Source organism: Schistocerca gregaria, chromosome 3 (assembly GCF_023897955.1).
Source record: "Schistocerca gregaria isolate iqSchGreg1 chromosome 3, iqSchGreg1.2, whole genome shotgun sequence".
Classification (NCBI taxonomy): Eukaryota; Metazoa; Arthropoda; class Insecta; order Orthoptera; family Acrididae; genus Schistocerca; species Schistocerca gregaria.
Window position 1 is genome coordinate 422553192 of NC_064922.1, and position 19010 is coordinate 422572201.

General features: G+C 44.6%; 2 protein-coding genes across 3 annotated transcripts in view; one reads left to right on the top strand and one right to left on the bottom strand.

The window, feature by feature from the left end:
* LOC126354769 (UPF0489 protein C5orf22 homolog) overlaps window positions 1-19010 on the bottom strand; it is a 1899147-nt gene that overhangs the window by 135919 nt on the left and 1744218 nt on the right. The window lies entirely within an intron of this gene.
* Window positions 1-19010, top strand: part of LOC126354768 (uncharacterized) — a 75420-nt gene that overhangs the window by 26964 nt on the left and 29446 nt on the right. For both annotated transcript variants that reach the window (XM_050004660.1, XM_050004661.1), the window contains one exon: window positions 17979-18246. In XM_050004660.1, coding sequence (XP_049860617.1) covers window positions 17979-18246 — 268 coding nt within the window. The remainder of the gene's footprint in view (window positions 1-17978; window positions 18247-19010) is intronic.

The window sequence follows — 19010 nt, forward strand, 5'->3', positions numbered from 1 at the left end:
TATGTCAGAAATTTTATACTTTTCAGCGCTATCGTAGGCTAGAATATACGAATGCAATACAAGCAGTTTTATCATAAGTAGACGTTTTATACAGATTCACCGTCTAATAATCCTATGCGATCACCTATTTCATTCAACTTAGCACTGAATATTGGTATGTAATGTCTGTAATTAATCCCGTACGCAGACGCTGCTAGATATTTAACTTTAATAAAACACAAGGCATGAAATTTAGGAAGTCGTTCTAGGGCAATAAATCGATACTAAAATTCTAAAGCGACTTAAAAAGTGTCATATAAGCATGACTGACTGAATCTATGCCGGTAACTACAGTGACGCACTGACTTTTAAGTCTGATGATGTAAAACCGTTAGTTATGCGCTGTTTCACGAAGCCGTTTGGTGGACGCCATCTTCCCCTACAGATTGTGAAATAAATCACGCGAGATTAAGAAGCAATTAAAAAAGCGTATTTTTTGCTAAAATCATTCGCTTTCTAAGTATTATTACAACCTGTTGATTGGCTAACAATACAAGCTCCTGACTATCAATCTTCTCTGAAAATCAGACACCAGTAGCACTATCCATTTCCGCAATATTCGCGGTGGAAGTTTTAGGTCATTCATCCTGTGTATGGTGCTGGCGATATTTTCGGTAATGGACTGCAAGATCTGGGTTCATTTACGAAGTAATGCTTCTCGTCGCATTTGAACGTTTCTGCTAAAGCACCAGAGGAGATGTATAAGCACATCGAACAAATTATTATATATAGCTCCCAGCAAACACCTCTGTTATCGTGTAGCACCGCCTCCATGGCCTCATTTGCTCAAGAAAGACAGTCAGGAAGTTTCTTGAGGTGTGCCATACCTAGCCGAAGCATTCACTGATGTTTAGATCCCGTAGAGCTACCAAACTGAGCGTTTCACCTGCTGTTCCAGACGTTGACGTCTTGGAACGCGCAAATGTCGACGTCATGCTGATCATTAAATGTAGAAGAAAGGACAATGAATGTAGAAATAAACATCCTGATTCACGTTCACGATACCATAAACGAATGTCCCCCCCCCCTCCCCCCCCCCCCCCCAGTCATGCTACGAAAGACACACCCAAACATCACGGAACCACCTCTGGCTTGAATCACACCCTTCACAAACTGCGCATAAATGCCTCATTGAGCGGTCCGTGGATTCCACACTCTGCATCGTTTTAAAAGATGCAAAACCGCGACTGGTCGGACCACACTACACGTCTGCAGTCAGCTACTTTCCAGATTCCATGTCGTGCCGACCTTTGAGGACGGGCCGCATTAAAGTGACCACCGCTTATGTTCGACGTTAACATGCAGTAACCACTATCAGACGGCAGATGGCAGCACTAGCAGAGTGATTTATCTGACATCTGAAAGGGTACGATCATCGCCTTTCGGGCCGATGGTGGAAGCATTTCCGAAACGGCTAAGTTTGTAAATTGTTCGCCTGCCGCCGTGGTTAAAGTATACCGTGCATATCAAAATGGCTCTATCCAAAACTAGTGATAAGGCGACTGTGGTGCACCACAGTGCGTAGATGACAGGGGTAAACGACGGCTGCGGAGATGTGTACAGGCGAATAGATGTGCAACTGTAGAGTAACTGACTGCCCAGATGACCCAAGATGTTACTAACTGCATCTACTCAAGGATCGTTCAGCGAACGTTGCTAGGCACGGGCCACTGCAGAAGGTGACTGATTCATGTAGCCACGCTGACTGCTGTTCATCGGCGACGAAGGCTGGAATTTGCACTCCAGTACCGCAACTGGACGCCCTTTGGAGGTGGAGGTGGCCTTTTCAGATGATCACGTTTTATTCTCCATCGGACAGAAGGACGTTGACGGGTGCGGCGTGAAACGTCTGAAACCAAACACCCTGCAACCAGGAGGGAGCGTTATGGTCTGAGGAACGTTTTCGCGCCATTCCCTGGGCGATCTCGTCATTCTGCAAGGTACAATCGATCAATACCAGTACGAATCTATCCTAGGCGAGCATCTCCACCTCTACATGAAGTTTGTTTTTCCTCTGCACGAAGTGTTCTACCAGTGGGACGATGCAACGTTTCACGCACCTCGCTGTTTACCTGTGTCGTTGGAACAGCACCAGGATCTACATCTACATCTACAGTTATACTCCGCAAGCCACCCAACGGTGTGTGGCGGAGGTTCACTTTACGTGCCACTGCCATTACCTCTCTTTCCTGTTCCAGTCTCGTATGGTTCGCGGGAAGAACGACTGGCGGAAAGCCTCCGTGCGCGCTCTAATCTCTCTAATTTTACATTTGTGATCTCCTCGGGAGGTATAAGTAGGGGGAAGCAATATATTCGATACCTCATCCAGAAACGCACCCTCTCGAAACCTGGCGAGCAAGCTACACCGCGATGCAGAGCGCCTGTCTTGCAGAGTTTGCCACTTGAGTTTGTTAAACATCTCCGTAACGCTATCACGGCTACAAAATAACCCTGTGATGAGCCTACCGCTATTGCCCTAGCCAGGATTTAAACCCAATCGAAACTGTGGTACCACCTCGATCGGGCTGGTCGCGCCACGGACCCTCGACCGATAAACCCAGTGCAGCTGGCCGCGGCAACGCAGTCGGCATGGCTCTACACCCCTGTCAGTACCTTGCAGAAACTCCTTGACACTCTTCCTGCGGACCACTGCAAAACGTTGTTATTCAAACTTCTGACAGGTGGCCACATTAATGTGACTAGATAATGTACTTTTGCGAGGTGTCCTAATCCAAATGTTCATTGCTTACAAGTTACCTTCAAAAATTCGCTCACAAAATTTGTTGAGAGTTTCTGTAGGGTATGGAACGGTTTGTTGGCGGGACATTCGTAGTCGATCCTTGTTGGTTAGCATCTTCATATGGACTCTGTTCTTATACCGAGTGTTACATGACTGAAATTGATACACCTTTCCTTTCAGACACGTTGGACAGTTCGTGTTTGTACAGGAACAAATCTAGCAACTTCTGTAACGATATGGTCATGGACATGACCAAACAGGAAACCACCTTTCTGTCGTTCGATCACGCCTGCAAGTCACTCCACCTTACTGCACGTAGCCTGCATTTCAGCTCTGTGACCTACGTTATCAGTGGTGTTCTAGACCATCTACAGCTTTCCACAGCGACAAGTGTGTTCTTTTAAGGGAGTGACTAATATTTTGTCCGGTGAGCATGTGAAGTAACGCTTGCAAATATGAGTAACTCCTGGAAGTGACAATCTTAAATCTCCACGTTCTGTGAAGTGCGTCATTATCTGTGGGACACGACGGCAGCCGAATACGACGACTGAGCTGCTCACTATACACGACAACCGATGAGCAGAAGAAGCCAGATCAGAATCATTCAGGAGCAATTTTAGCAACCGGTTGGTCTGTGACAGGAGCTTAGCAGCTCCCACTTCAATTTAAGTATATCAGTGTCTGGTGCTATAACAACCTAAAGCTATGATTTTTGCGCGTGCTGCTCTCTGCATCTACAAACTGAAACGTCCCCTTAGAAAAATTATACAAGACTGTGCTTAAACTGAAACACAATATTTTTGGCGCAACGCAATCTGACTTCCAAAAATCCCTACGAAAGAATGGCCCTGACTAACATTAACCTATACGTTTCACAAATCACTTACCTCACAAAAATCTTCATTACTCAAGCTACTGCAATACAGCGAGCGCCACTACTGCCAGCTAAATAAAAGATTCAAACTACGGAAGTCACTAACTACTGATAGGCATAGTTAGCAAATGAAAGATTTTAATACAGAACAAACAATGTATTTACCTTAATAGTCATTATATATATATATATATATATATATATATATATATATATATATATATATATATATATATATATCAGTTCGTGACACCAATTCTTACAAATTTCAAAACTCCGCCATCTCTCTCCCCACGTCTACCACTGCTGGCGGCTCACCTCCAACTGCGCAACGCTACGCGCCGGTAACAGCCAACTGCCCAACACTACAATGGCGAGTATTACAACAATGCCAACCAGCCACAGACTGCACACGGCACAGCCAGTGATTTTCATACAGAGCGCTACGTGGCGGCGGCGTTAAACAGCCTACTTACAAAACATACTCCTCAAACCAAAGATACCCTGTACAACTACTACTCATTTCCTTTCTTGTTCCACTCGCAAACAGAGCGAGGGAAAAAAAGCTTCAATAAGCCGCTATACGAGTCCTAATTTCTCTCATCTTATCTTTGTGGATCTTACGCGTAATGTGCATGTAAGTTGAATCGATCTGCAGTCGGCCTCAAATGCCGGTTCTCTAAATTTCCGCAATAGTGCCTCGCGGAAAGAGAGCTCCGTAATATTTGCTTGCTGATGGAGCCTACCGTCTCTGGTGGACTTTACATTCCAAGAATGCATGTGGTGGATGTTCCGTGATCATCTGGGCAGCTATACTGTGGTACTCTATGGGGTCCGTGGTTACTCTCGAAGATCGCATTACTACCAAGGATTATGTGGCCATTTTGGGTGATCAGGCCCAACCCATGGTATAATGTTTAATCTTCGAATGTTGATGCTGTGCTCCAGTACGACAGAACATCTGTTCACACATTTCGCGTCGTTCATTACTGGTTTTGTGAGCACGAGAATGGGTTGCTGCATGTCCCCTGACCATTATAGTCATCATCTCTCTATATTATTGAGCCTTTTCCATATGCTTTGGAGAGAAGCTAGCTTGATTTCTACCCATATCCATCATTGTTCCCTGAACTTGCCATGTTTTTCAAGAAGAAGGATGTAAAATTACCTTAGAAACCATTCCGGGCCTGAATTCATCCACTCGTAGACGACTGTAGGTGTTTTGAATGTCAAAGGGTGTGTTGTGTTTTTGGTGTTTCCATATTTTTGTCGACTGTGTGGGTGTCTGTGTGTTTGTATGTGTGCTTTTTACTTTGCTTTTGTTTGTTGGCCCTTATTTTTTCCCCATTTCTTCCGCCAGTGACAAGTTTTTTCAGCCCCATGGTAGTCTCTATGGGTGCGCAACAAACACGTCTCCCTTCTTCCCCTGCAGACTGTGAGCATGTCAGACACGGGAGGTGACAGAGCAGAGTGTGGTAGGAAGGCAGACGCAGGCTCCGACTAGCGCGCGGCTTGCCCCCGCTCTCTCCTGTGGGAACATCTGCCGAGGCTGATGAGTTTCTAATGACGCGGGAACCCGCCGTACCTCAGAGCCGTTAATAACGCGTCATTTAAAAACACTCCTTCCAAAACAATGATTAGGTTCGTTCACTGCTCGTCCTTTTGTGCCGCGGCCCGAGGCTGTGGGAGAGAGAAGAGGCGGTCGCGGCGCAACGCCTGATTACTGTTTTGTGCGCCTCCGCCCACGCTTAGCTTAATCCCCGCTAGCGCCGCGCCTATGTTCTCCCAGCCAATGCTGTTGGAGCATGCCAGGTCTTTGTGGACGAGCGATGGGGAACGCCTCTTTCTATTCTGCGGTAGCGTCAACTACCATTCTGCTACTTTTCTCACAAGCTGAGCTACAGTGTGTTACGGACACCGTTAACTCACGGGCAGAACAGAAAATTATGTGTGGGAATACGTATGCATAAGAGCTGGTTGCCTGACAAAAAACATCAAGCATCTAGAAGGAGAGGAGGGAAGTAAATGAAACTGCATGGTTCGGGAAGGTATGTGATGTTATTTCAGTGATTAAGAATCGAGTCTAATTTACAAAGAACTAGCCAGTAGGAGAACACTATGACATTGTCCCCCTTCTGGCGTGGATGCATGCAATGATTCGGTTTGCAAGATGTCGTAAAGCCGTTGTAGCCTCTCCTGAGGCAAGCTACTTGCAACTGTAACTGGTCCTCAATATCTTGGATACCGGCACTAGGGCGGAGATACCGTCCGAGCTGATCCCCCACTTGTTCAAACGGCACGGACATGCGTATCTTGATTTTGCTGGCCTCGGGAGCACCTACGTGATCAAAAGTGTCCGGACACCCCGAATAACATAGGTTTTCATATTAGCCGTATTATGCTGCCAACTACTGCCAGGTGCTCCAAATCAGCGATCTCAGAAGTCATTAGAAATCGTGAGAGGGCAGTTGCACGCGTGGAGTGATCTGAAAGCTATCTCTATTTGAATTCCACGGAGCATGAAAGGAGTTGTGCATCCCATACATGCTCTATGGAATTCAAATCGAGAGAGCGGTCAGACCACGCCATGCGTGCAGTATCTTCCGTTTCCAAGGAAACTCATGCTCGACGAGGTAGAGCATTAGCGTCCATCAGTACGAAATCTGAGCCCTTAGAACTTATGAACAACCACACATGCAGTTCCAAGGTCTCATCACAATACCGGACAGCTGTTAAATGTTGCAGATTCATCCGTACATTTGATGAAGAAGTGTTCGATTGGGCCGGCCGGGGTGGCCGTGCTTTTCTAGGCGCTGCAGTCTGGAAACGCGTGACCGCTACGGTCGCAGGTTCGAATCCTGTCTCGGGCATGGATGTGTGTGATGTCCTTAGATTAGTTAGGTTTAAGTAGTTCTAAGTTATAGGGGACTGATGACCTAAGAAGTTAGGTCCCATAGTGCTCAGAGCCATTTGAACCATTTTTGTTCAATTGGCCAACAAAATCCCTGCCCACACCATTACGGATCTTCCTCGATATCGATCTCTTTCCACAATGTTTGCGTCCCGAAATCGTTTCCACGTTCCCTCCAGATGTGAGTCCGTCGAGAATCACTCTCCAGACCAAATCGGAACTCATCTGTGAAAAGAACACTGGCCCACTCTTCGACCGTCCAGGTGGCAAATTAACGCTCCACAGTAGGCGTTCTCTTCTGTGAAAACGCGTCAAAGGTACTCATACAGTAGGTCTCCCACCTTAAAGACCACTCTGCCGAGGGCTTACTGTGCGCCGTTTCGCTCGATACAACACATCTGATGGATGCTGTGAGGCCAAATGGCAGTTGCTGTGCAGTACTGAGGCGGTCCCGTTGTGCTCTTACAGCCAAGTAACGTTCCTCTCTTTCGGCCCTGCCTTTGTTTTCGGGATACAGTCTCGGCCTCCACAAATCGTCGCCACACCCGAGAAACAACAGAGCAGTTCACATTAAGTCATAGGGCGGCATCAGTCTGCGACTGCCCTGCTTACATTCTTCCCATGGCCGTCCTCGGCAGGGCCACATTATCTGTGCCATACTGCAATGTCTGTGACTGCGTACACAGCGACTGTGGATGTGGAACTACCAGCCAAACACTATCCTGTTTGACAGGTGTCTTGACGTCACCACTGGCGTGGTTGTCCGTTGAACTGATACTGTCTTCCGTGCAGAACACGATCATGCGGATGTCTGTTGACAGTTCGCACTACTATATCGTGAATTAGATGCAGGACGGGGAAATAGCGTTTTGTTGTTTTAATTTTGGACAACAGAGTATATTACGGTGCTTTACTATCTCGTCCTTCAGTTTTGCAGATCAGCGTGCAATAATTTATAGAGATATCAATGAATTTTTGCCATGAAAAAAAAAAATACAGAAGAAAAGCCACCTGCCGAACAACTCCAACAGTCGATGTCACTCAGTAGTAGGTCATACAGGGCTTAGTACCTGGCCTCCATGGCAGCTACCATTTATTTTGTATACGGATTCGTAACATTACGCCACTGAGCGAGGTGGCGCAGTGGTTAGCACATTCGACTCGCATTCGGAAAGACGACGCTTCAATCCCGCTCCCGACCATCCTGATTTAGATTTTCCGAGATTTTCCTAAATCTCTCCAGGCAAATGCCGGGATGGTTCCTTTGAAAGGGCACGGTAGACTTCCTTCCCTAATCCTATAAGACCGATAACCTCACTGTTTGGTCTCTTCCCCCAACCAACCAACCAACCCAACATTTAGCCAAGATATTTAATTCCTTGTTGCTAGGCACACTTCGTGTGTCTCCCAACAATTGAGTGAAGCGGCAGTATACTAAACGTATACTTTTAAAGCTACCACATTTTCCCCAAGAAGCCGTGTTTATTGTAGAAAATGGTAGCGCGCACAAGAAAGATAAATCTGTCATCAACCAGTATGTTGGTTTGAATGCCGTAGTGCTTTCAGAAACTTCCTGGCAGATTAGAACTGTTCGACGAACTGCCACTCGAGGCCCAGAATCTTCCCTTACCTGCTGAGTTACCTGGGAACGGTTCACGAGCTGCCCCCGCAGCTTAACTTTGTCCAGCACCTCTCTTCCACCTTCCGAACTTCACAGAAGTTCTCTTGATGGAAGGTTTCCAAACAGTGCACACATCCCTGCAGAGTGATAGATTCAGCCTGGATAACAAACCCCAGGGCTGTGGCTACGTCATTTCTCCGCAATATCCTGTCCTGCAGAAGTGCCATGGTATGCAGCAGAAATTGAGTGAAATTTGAATGGCATGATCCAGGTACTGGCGGAATTGTTGAAGACCAGTGCACGTGAAAGCGGGAGTAAAGTCCGTCACATATTTTTAGTACTCCAGGAAGTCTCACTAAAATGCTGCACTTGGCATAGTAATGACTAGTCTTTTACTCGCTTTTAAACTAATTTACCCGGCCAGTCATAGGAGGACCGACAGCATAAAGTGTCCTCCGAAGCACGGCGAAGTTTGACATTTATGGTAACATTTAATCTTTTCCAGAGGTGAAAGTAGCTATAAGTGATGGAAAAAAGTTTATTGGCATCGGCCAGGGACCGATTCGTAACTCTCTGTAATCTACATAATCCGCAAATATTCAGTAGGTGAAACTTGCTATGCATTTTTCTTAATAAAAATGGTTCAAATGGCTCTGAGCACTATGGGACTTAACAGCTGTGGTCATCAGTCCCCTAGAACTTAAAAGTAATTAAACCTAACTAACCTAAGGACATCACATACATCCATGCCCGAGGCAGGATTCGAACCTGCGACCGTAGCAGTCGCACGGCTCCGGACTGCGCGCCTAGAACCGCGAGACCACCGCGGCCCGCTTTTCTTAATATAATGATGTTGATGTTAGATTAGGGGCGAAACTTCTGCAGTGATTTCACAGGTACGCAAATTGCCAGATTTGTCCAGAATGTCTAGCTATGTCGATACATATGGGTGACACTAAGGTATTAAATTCCACCAATCGTTTGGAAAAACATGTTTATTACACACTGCAAGTTTTACGGATGGCTGACTGCTTAAACAAAAAACAGGGGCAGGCCCCCACTCAAAACTCACTAACTTCCTTTCCCTAATATAGTACGCCTGACGCTCAACAAAATCTTGAAATGCATGTCATACTTAGGCCATTGTCAGCTAGGATAGTGGGCGGGTTTCCAGCTAAGTAGTGGCTTGCCCCCTATGTCCGCATATGAAACACATGTAGTTAAAAATACATTGTATCGGTAGTGGAATTCCACAGACTACACATATTGGTGGAGGATTCGACTGGAGGAGGAAACTAGTGACAATGGTCAGGGCCCTGTTGTGAACTTGGTAAGTATTACTACCTTCTATGTGAAACGGGTCTCATTTATCCGCGACACCCTCAACTATTCTCGCGGAAATTCTCTGAAAGCAATATTCTGAAGTACATGTCTGTAAGAATAAATTGCTAGAGTTCACTTGCTTGGTGCCTCTACTAATAGTCCTCAACTATAACACGGTGCAGCTGCCAGCCCGTGCCGTGTTGATGCCCTCGCGGTAGCAAGACTGCCTTCTTTATACACCTCGTGACCTTTCCCTTCCCTTGCCTGCCGGGATGGAGCACGTGTTTCCCGCCTCAGCAACGTCAATGGTGGCGCGAAGTTAAATAACGAAGGAACTCCCTCCCCCTTTGCAAATCTCTTACGAGACAAAAAACAGAAGGCAGCAGATTGAGGCGAGGCTTTGATTTCACTTCTCAGTGCTTGTTAAAGCAACCTCCGCGAAGGGCAATTTTTTCTCGTTACTGTCAATCAGACGCCTGCCGTAAACTGAAACAGGCTGCTGCTTATTACCCGGGCTAGTTAAAGGAAGAAATGAAGAAATATAACACGGTCACTTTAAGATCCCCGTATGTAATTTAGGATGTAAAGCCGTCCCACCCTTCTGAGCTTAAAAGAAATGAAATGCGAAGGGACTCTCATCAGACACGTAATGATCTGAGCCGGGCGTGCAACGAGTTCGAAGAATGTCACCAGACATCAAGGGAAGGGCAAACGATGCTCGGTTGTTGTAGTGGGGTTACCGTCTAACTACCGTCCTCGTTGCAAGGCGCCGGTCTTATTGGTCCTCCACACCTTCAACTGCGCGTTCGTAACACCTGACGTCATGTCTGAGAGATAAACTGTACGAATACCGAAGACAACTGTGCAATTCAGATAGGCCGTCCGCCTGCGCGAGACTAAGTTACCTGACGATAAACTGTGCTGTTCTGCCCTTTAGTCTTAGCAGTCACCTGAAACTAATCCCGTACCCATCATGTCCTCAATGGGAAACATGCGCTTCTGGCTTTTATTGAAGGTTACCGGAATCTTCTTGAACTCTGAGATAAAAAAAATTCACATTCCAACCGTCACAAAAAAAGCTATCGCGTACAATGTTGTAATAGAAGAACTGTAACATCTGGAACCTAACGCGAATAGTGATAGTGTAGTGAAGAAAATACACAACTTCCGAGACGTTTTCAGAAAGAAATAATCAATATAACAAACTGAGGTCTTTCATTTTCCGTCACTCATTGCCTATTTGTCGCCACGAACACTAGACGGAACGCCAGAGAACACAGAACGGAATTGGTGGAAAAACTGAACGTAGCTTACACACCTTCAGATACCTGTACAGATTTTCAACTGGGTGCATAGCCGCACGGTTGAATTTTAAGTGTATAGACATCTCTACCGATTCCTGACAAAGTGAAATATTTCCTGCATCTATTAAATAAACATTAGTAACAGTACCTAAAATCAGGCGACCCAGAGGGCCAATTAATATGGCCACCTCTGCCGATCCACCGACCAGTGTAAACACTGTCTAATACATCCCGTGCTTCACAATTGCTTAATGCCGTGCACAGCCGTCATGCTGAAGCCACGTACGTTGTCGAACGTCCAGGACAACTTTCTGCAGTAATACCAGTAGTTCCTATTCCAAAAACGTTCGATATTTTTGTCCATTCCACTTGCCGTCAATTAAATGCGGACCAATGAGTTTGTTTCCCATGATGCCACACCATGTGTTAACTGACCAAGGATGTTGGTGGCCAACCTACCGAACCAGTGCATATTGTCTACACTCCAGTGATGCATGTTATGCCGGTTAACGTACCATGGTTTGTGAATGTAGACTCATCGGAAAGCAGTACCTCGGCAAAGAACATGGGGGTCGTTTGCATTTGTCGACGTGCCCATCCGCAAAATACACTGCTGGCCATTAAAATTGCTACACGACGAAGATGATGTGCTATAGATGTGAAATTTAACCGACAGGAAGAAGATGCTGTAATATGCAAATGATTAGCTTTTCAGAGCATTCACACAAAGGTGGCGCCAGTAGCGACACCTACAACTTGCTGACACGACGAAAGTTTCCAACCGATTTGTCATACACCAACAGCAGTTGACCGGCGTTGCCTGGTGAAACACTGTTGTGATGCCTCGTGTAAGGAGGAGAAATGCGTACCATCACGTTTCCGACTTTCATAAAGGTCGGATTATAGCGTATCGCGATTGCTGTTTATCGTGTCGCGACATTGCTTCTCGCGTTGGTCGAGAGCCAGTGACTGTTAGGAGAATATGAAAAAAATGTTCGACAGCTGCCCTGCCCAGCACATTCTCCAGATCTCTCACCAATTGAAAACGTCTGGTCAATGTTGGCTGAGCAACTGGCTCATCACAATACGCCAGTAACTACTCTTGATGAACTGTGGTATCGAGTTGAAGCTGCATGGGCAGCTGTACCTGTACACGCCATCCTAGCTCTGTTTGACTCAATGCCCAGGCGTATCAAAGCCGTTATTACGGCCAGAAGTGGTTTTCTGGGTACTGATTTCTCAGGACCTATGCACCCAAATTGCATGAAAATGTAATCACATGTCAGTTCTAGTATAGTATATTTGTCCAATGAATACCCGTTCATCATCTGTACTTCTTGATGTAGCAATTTTAATGGCCAGTAGTGTATTACCCGGTTACAGAAATCGGTGCCACGAAGTTGTTGATGCAGTGGCATGTGGTATGGATGATACTTATGATGATGCAGTATCGAGACAATATTAATTACGGACATACCGAATCGCGGTGTAATTGCCGGGGGCTTATCTGTGAACTGTGCTGCCCTGCCGCTTGTACAGCTGTTACATTAGCTTCTCCTGTACCACGTTTGCTTTTTCAGGTGTGTACGCTTCCATCTGACTTGAAGGCGTTCACAACCTTGTAAAAGAACAACCAGAGCGAGCTTTCCCTGGAAAATACTCGGCATACAAGGCAACACATTTCTCCAACATTTTCCGTAACTCAGGATCTTTTCATTAATTCTTTTTTTTTTCTTCTGTGGTTGCAGCATTCATAGTCCACCTGCAAGTCTGTTCTCCAAATGATAGGTAGGTGTGCAGGCAATAAACATTGTGCAAATATTGTAATGTTAAGAGCCGCTGTCTGTTTTACGTCTGCACGATACCTGAGCTCCGGTCGCTGTGTACTGCCTGTTATGATGCGTCGTAGTTCGCTACACAGCCACGGTGGCCCGTCGAGTAGTCACCTGGTCGGAGGAATACAACGTTGCGAGTGGGGTTTCCAGTTAGAATTTATGAAATACTGCCTTGTCACAACCTCGCAACATGGAGGTAGGGTCCCACGTGCCACTGGATATTCAAGGGCCATTGAGGAGCGTGTCGTAAATTATGTTCGTCCGATTACAGCGCCATCTATGGCGAAACGAAAAGAATGCTTCAGACAAAAAGTATGTACATTTTATCGTAGAATCGTAATCTGCATTAAAAAATGGGGATTCCCAATGAAGATTTCAAAGTTAACCCCCCCCCCCCAGGTCGATTGTGGTATTATTAGATGTCCCCTCCGACATAAACAAATTTCAATTTTTATCCGATGTGTAGTTTCCGAGATATTTCAATGTCTTCAGTGAAAAGAAACACCCTGCACATGAGTCAGATGGAGCCTTCAGTTCGTGATTCCTGCTCTCACTCGGACAAGGAGACAAACATACCAACTACCCTGAAAGTTCACCCTGGTTGTTCGTATAGAGTAACGCGACAACAGCCGCGTGTTAGCCTTCGTTGTTATCGATATGCAGCTCTTGGGACGCAGCTGTTATTAATGTGTAGACGCAGGGAGCTGCTGCCACAGTAATAATGATACAAAACTCGCTTTCTCTCAGCGCTCGATCATGCCAATTAATCCATTTTACCTTCGTGGACACCTTAGTTTTGACTCGTCTGAAAAAAAATTACATCATTTCGTGTTGCGTCACGAAATATTCTTGCCTTGTAAAATCAGGGATTAATACAATGTTTCGCGGAATTTCCCATTTTGCCAGCAGATGATAAGAAGAAGGTTTATTCCATTACTTCGCCAAGGAAGCAGGCTTTGCCATGTTCCCTGAAGTTCGCACTTATTGAGTCATATACTATATCTGGTCGAGAAACTCTTCGCTAATTCTTTTTCACAAGGACATCATAATAGTACGTACTGTTTGGAAGAGATGGCAGAGCTGTTTACACACTTTCAGTTTAACTGTGTAGTCGTGCGACCAAGCCAAAATCTGTACAGAGATCTGACAGTGTGAAGGCTACGTTTAGTTCTCTCAAAAGTTTCCTTCCCCGTGCATGCGGCAGGGAAGAAATTTGTCGTTATTATGGTGTGAAATAACTGGGTACGCTTCGTGCTCAGAGCATTTTTCCTAATATCTCTAATAATGTCTGTTGCGATGTCCTACTTGCGTAAAAAATAAGTTGTCCCATAATTTCCGCTATTAGAACACATGCTTTTTCAACATGTACCAAGGAGTAGCGACCACGTTATCTTAAATCTTAACCGCAACTGCCAACTGCCCTCTGTCTCAGACTCTTTGTTAACACGCGAAAGTTTCTACGGAGCCCTCCAAAACGGGCCCCTGGGGAGCATGTTACCTTGCAAAAGTGCATATCTGGACAACACTTGACGCATCGCAGCACGTTAAAACAAGAGCAGCCTGTTTAGTTATATCACAGTGTTCTGTCTCCCCGTACTTAATTCAGGACTGCAAGTTCGCAATAATTATATTGTTACGGCTACATCATCGTTGTAACTTATCGACAACTTTTACCATCACATAATACACACGCAGAGTATCGCGCAAGCGCAGAAAACACGTAGTAACAAGATGCGTAAGACGCGTTTTTTATTTTTATTAAATTTTTTTCAGGTTGCTTATGACTACAGGCAAACCTGCTTTACAGGCTCTGTTGCCCAAGCAGCATTACGTGCAGCTGGGATTGCGTCGAGTCCTTTTGTCTGTTCTTTAATATTATCTCTTATTTACTTGCCGCCGTTTCACGTATCTATTTTTAAAGAAAAATGCATGAGTTTGGAAGTTGGAAATTATAAACTCCGATGAAGAAAACAAAATGAAGAGAGGAAAGAGTAGATGTAGACGTCCCTTCACACACCACCTGGGGAAGAGCACTTGCTACTGAATTTTAAGTCTCCGTGCGGTCCTACCCGTATTGGTATTACCCGCATGAACATCACGCCTCTGAAAAACTGGATTTGTTCAGTCCTTGTGGATCTAACTTATTTTTGTTTTGTCTGTCAGTGTGCTCGGTGTGTCAATGATCCTTGGAATGCAAATAACTACTATTACTGCTACTGGGTTATTAACTAAACGCCGGCAGGAGTGGCCGAGCGGTTCTAGGCGCTACAGTCTGGAACCGCGAGACCGCTACGGTTGCAGGTTCGAATCCTGTTTCGGGCATGGATATGTGTGATGTCCTTAGGTTCGTTAGGTTTAAGTAGTTCTAAGTTCTGGGGGACTGATGACCACAGCAGTTAAGTCTCATAGTGCTCAGAGCCATTTTTTTTTATTAACTAAACAAAATTTTGCGTGCCTTCGCAACAATATCATTTCACTGCCAAAACTTCTTACCTACAAATCTTTTGTAGCTATAGAAGACATAACAGTCTAACCTAATTATTGCTCTGATAACACGTGTTAGTGAAACGTAACTAGTTTTCCTTTAAGTAGTGTACCTATAAATCTCTGTATATTGAGTAATATCCATGATGGCGCAGTAGCAGCTTAACTAAAGTATACCTCAGGATTGAGTCATCCAAGAAATCAAGAAGGTCATTCCGTAACTGTAAATGGATTAGCTGAATGTTACCAAAGATATATAGTATTATGCCGGGCACATAATGTTTTTTTCAGAAGGGATCGTGTATAAGTTTAGTGGCTGCTGCGTTGTATAATGTTATTTCAAACTACAATTCCGGCCACATTTGTAAAGCTGGTATCAAACAACAATACTGAAATACGTTTTTTACTTCTTTTAAAAATTTTAATCTCTAGGAGCATCGCAAATAAAAGCAGAACAATACCAAGGCATATCTGGAATTTCAGCACATAAATGATAAACCGTTCCTGTTTGAATCCATTAATCCATCGCGCTCACAATTTGAATATTGTAAGAGATTTGAACGGTAAATAATCTACAGCTGTACAAAACCACAGAGGTCTAATCGTCGTTCCGCAGTAATAAAAATCTTGCCTATGTTTTTAGACAGAGATTGTTAACAATCATTGTTCTTACATACGAGTCGCAAATCCATCACAGCAAGTAAATCTGAAAACCAGCAGCGGGTTGACCTGCGTCAGTGCAAAATGAAATGCTAGTATTAAAGACATGCAAGCTCTCGGAAAAGAATTTCCGCAGGGAATTTGGGGAGCTGTTTTACGTCACGATTTCTACCGAATCTGACAACAAACGCGAATTAAAACTTTTCCTACATGACAATTTTTTGACGTGATTGTATTCTACTGTGCCAGTAAGATAAGAAGCGAGTATTTTGCGCGGCATCTGATAAATATGAAGGTTGAGAAAGTTGAAATTGCACGGTTTAACTTCTTTCTTTGCCACGTAAACATCAGGTAATTAGATTCAACCATTTCAGCGGCAACAGTCTAGCTCTTCAAAGCCTTTAGGCTGTCTCGTTTACGAGAAGTTTCACTGCAAAGCAAAACAACCGTCATATTATTATTCTCCTGTTCCCAGTGGCTGCCAAATAGCGTTACTGTAAATTGGTCTACATGGTCCTCACAGTGGCTAACCCTTTTCCTGTTTTTACTACTGGTCAGTCAGCTGACTGTATCAGGTAACAACGCTGAACACTTGTTTGAGCTAATCCTCGTTATATTTAGCATTTTATGTCATGACTGTACAATAGTTTAGTTTGAGCTTGAAGGAAGGACATGAATGTGCATGCTCCCTTCCATGTTTTCATTACCCATTTTAATACATTGATATGCAGAAAGTGTCTGTGCCAGAAAGATTTTAAAATCTTAAAAGCGTGTGTGTTTCAGAGCTTTAATAATAAAAAACATATTGTTGCAAATAATCAACAAAAGCTGCTTACGAAAGAGTTTTTTTTTATTATTTTACAATTAACTTCAACCATGAGCTCACCATCCGCCAGGTGATAAGCTCAACAAAAAGGTCTTATAAGTTTTTGTCACGGGTGAAGCGTCACTGGCTCAAAAGACTGTTTACGAGGAAAGACTTAACTGTCACTAAGCATGCTGTTCATTTTCTGCAAAGGTGCCTATAACCACTACGTTGAGTGCCCAATATCGTCACCATCCTCCTAATTCCTTGATGATTCAGATAAAAATAACAATGACAGTGAAACGAAATATTCACTTCTCTGCATTCTGAAGCATGTCAATCTTTTTTTTTTTTTTTGGCATATTCTACGCCTGCGGAAACTTTTGAGGCTAACAGCTTTGGCGTTCAACCTTCATACTTCATACACCGGGTGATCAAAAAGTCAGTATAAATTTGAAAACTGAAAAAATCACGGAATAATGTAGATAGAGAGGTACAAATTGACACACATGCTTAGAATGACATGGGGTTTTATTAGAACCAAAAAAAAAAAAAAAAATACAAACGTTCAAAAAATGTCCGACACATGGCGCTTCATCTGATCAGAATGGCAATAATTAGCATAACATAGTATGACAAAGCAAAGATGATGTTCTTTATAGGAAATGCTCAATATGTCCACCATTATTCCTCAACAATAGCTGTAGTCGAGGAATAATGTTGTGAACAGCACTGTAAAGCATATCCGAAGTTATGGTGAGGCTTTGGCGTCGGATGTTGTCTTTCAGCATCCCTAGAGATATCGGTCGATCACGATACACTTGCGACTTCAGGTAACCCCAAAACCAATAATCACACGGTCTGAGGTCTGGCGACCTGGTAGGCCAAGCATGACGAAAGTGGCGGCTGAGCACACGATCATCACCAAACGACGCGCGCAAGAGATTTTTCACGTGTCTAGCAATAATTTTTTTTATTCTAATAAAACCCCATGTCATTCCAAGCATGTGTGTCAATTTTTACATCCTATCTACATTATTCCGTGTTTTATTAAGTTTTCAAATTTATAGTGAGTTTTTGATCACCCAGTAAATTTATGGTGAGTTTTTGATCACCCAGTAAATTTGTAGTAGAAGTAAGCCAGTTACAAGGGTCGTCACGCACATGAAGGCCGTTTGGAATAGAGCCTAAAATTCTGAAACGTCATACACCACTACGCGCCTACACACTTTATTTTTATTTATTTACTTATTTTTGGAACCTTGTAAAGCTCGAGGGAGAAAGCGGCTGCCTTATATTATTCTGACGTGTTGGGAGACCGTTTTGTTTGTCGCACTAAAATGACTCAAATTTTGACAGTGGCGCATTTCTGTATGTTGCAGTGCAGGAGCGCGCCCATATGTGAGCGTCCGCTATGGCGGCGGGCGCCGCGACGCCGCCTCCCGCGCCGGGAGACGCCATTCGCCGAGCGCCGCGGCGCCCCACCCGCGCTGCCGCCATGTTGTGCCGTGGCGACACGAGCCGAGCCCACGTGCGTGCAGCCTCAGTGACCGCATCATGGAGTCTGGCGCCGATCTCGACAGTCAGCTGATCGCTCGAGACGTCACGCTCATGGAAAACACGAGTTTTGAAGTCCCTCTGACCTCACACGTAAGTGGCTGCAGCTGAAGATATAGCAGTGTCGAGGTTGTAGATCTGTGGCCCGAGGCGGTTGTTGTTGCTGTGGTATTCAGTCCAACCGTCGGTTTGATACTGGTCTCCAAGTTAGTCAATCCATAAAAAGCCTCCTCATCTTCGATTAGCTACTGCCACTTACAACCATTTGATCTTGCTCATTGTTTTCAGGCCTTTGTATCCCTCTAAAATTTTTAACCTTTCCTTTAGCAAGCTGACGATTCCTTGGTGACTGAAGATATGTCCCATCAACTAATCGTTACTCTTGGACAAGTTGTGCCACAAACTCGTTTTTGCTCCAGTTTGACTCAGCACCTTCTCTTCCGTTACTCGTTCTACCACGCCTTCTTCTCTCCGTAAAAATACCTCGTCCACCAAGCCAAATGAACCCAGTTTCCTGTGTTACCAGACTCAGGATTTCTGCATACCTCACGACGTGTCCCATCAACCAGTTGCTACTGGTATGTTCGATCAACATTCGTGTATTACGGAAAAGGTACGTCAATTAAAATGAGAATCGCTGTAGGATAGAAGACGCCCTTTTCGCGAAACTCTGTTGAGAAAATTTGGAGAACTGGCATTTGCGACAGACTACAGAACGATCCTGCTGGCGCCAATATATATTGTGCGTGGCTCTGAGCACTATGGGACTTAACAGGTCTCTGACGCATGGCTTATGAACGAAAATTATCACATAAATGGTGTATAAGAATTGCGATAAAAACAGTGTTGAGTGCCCT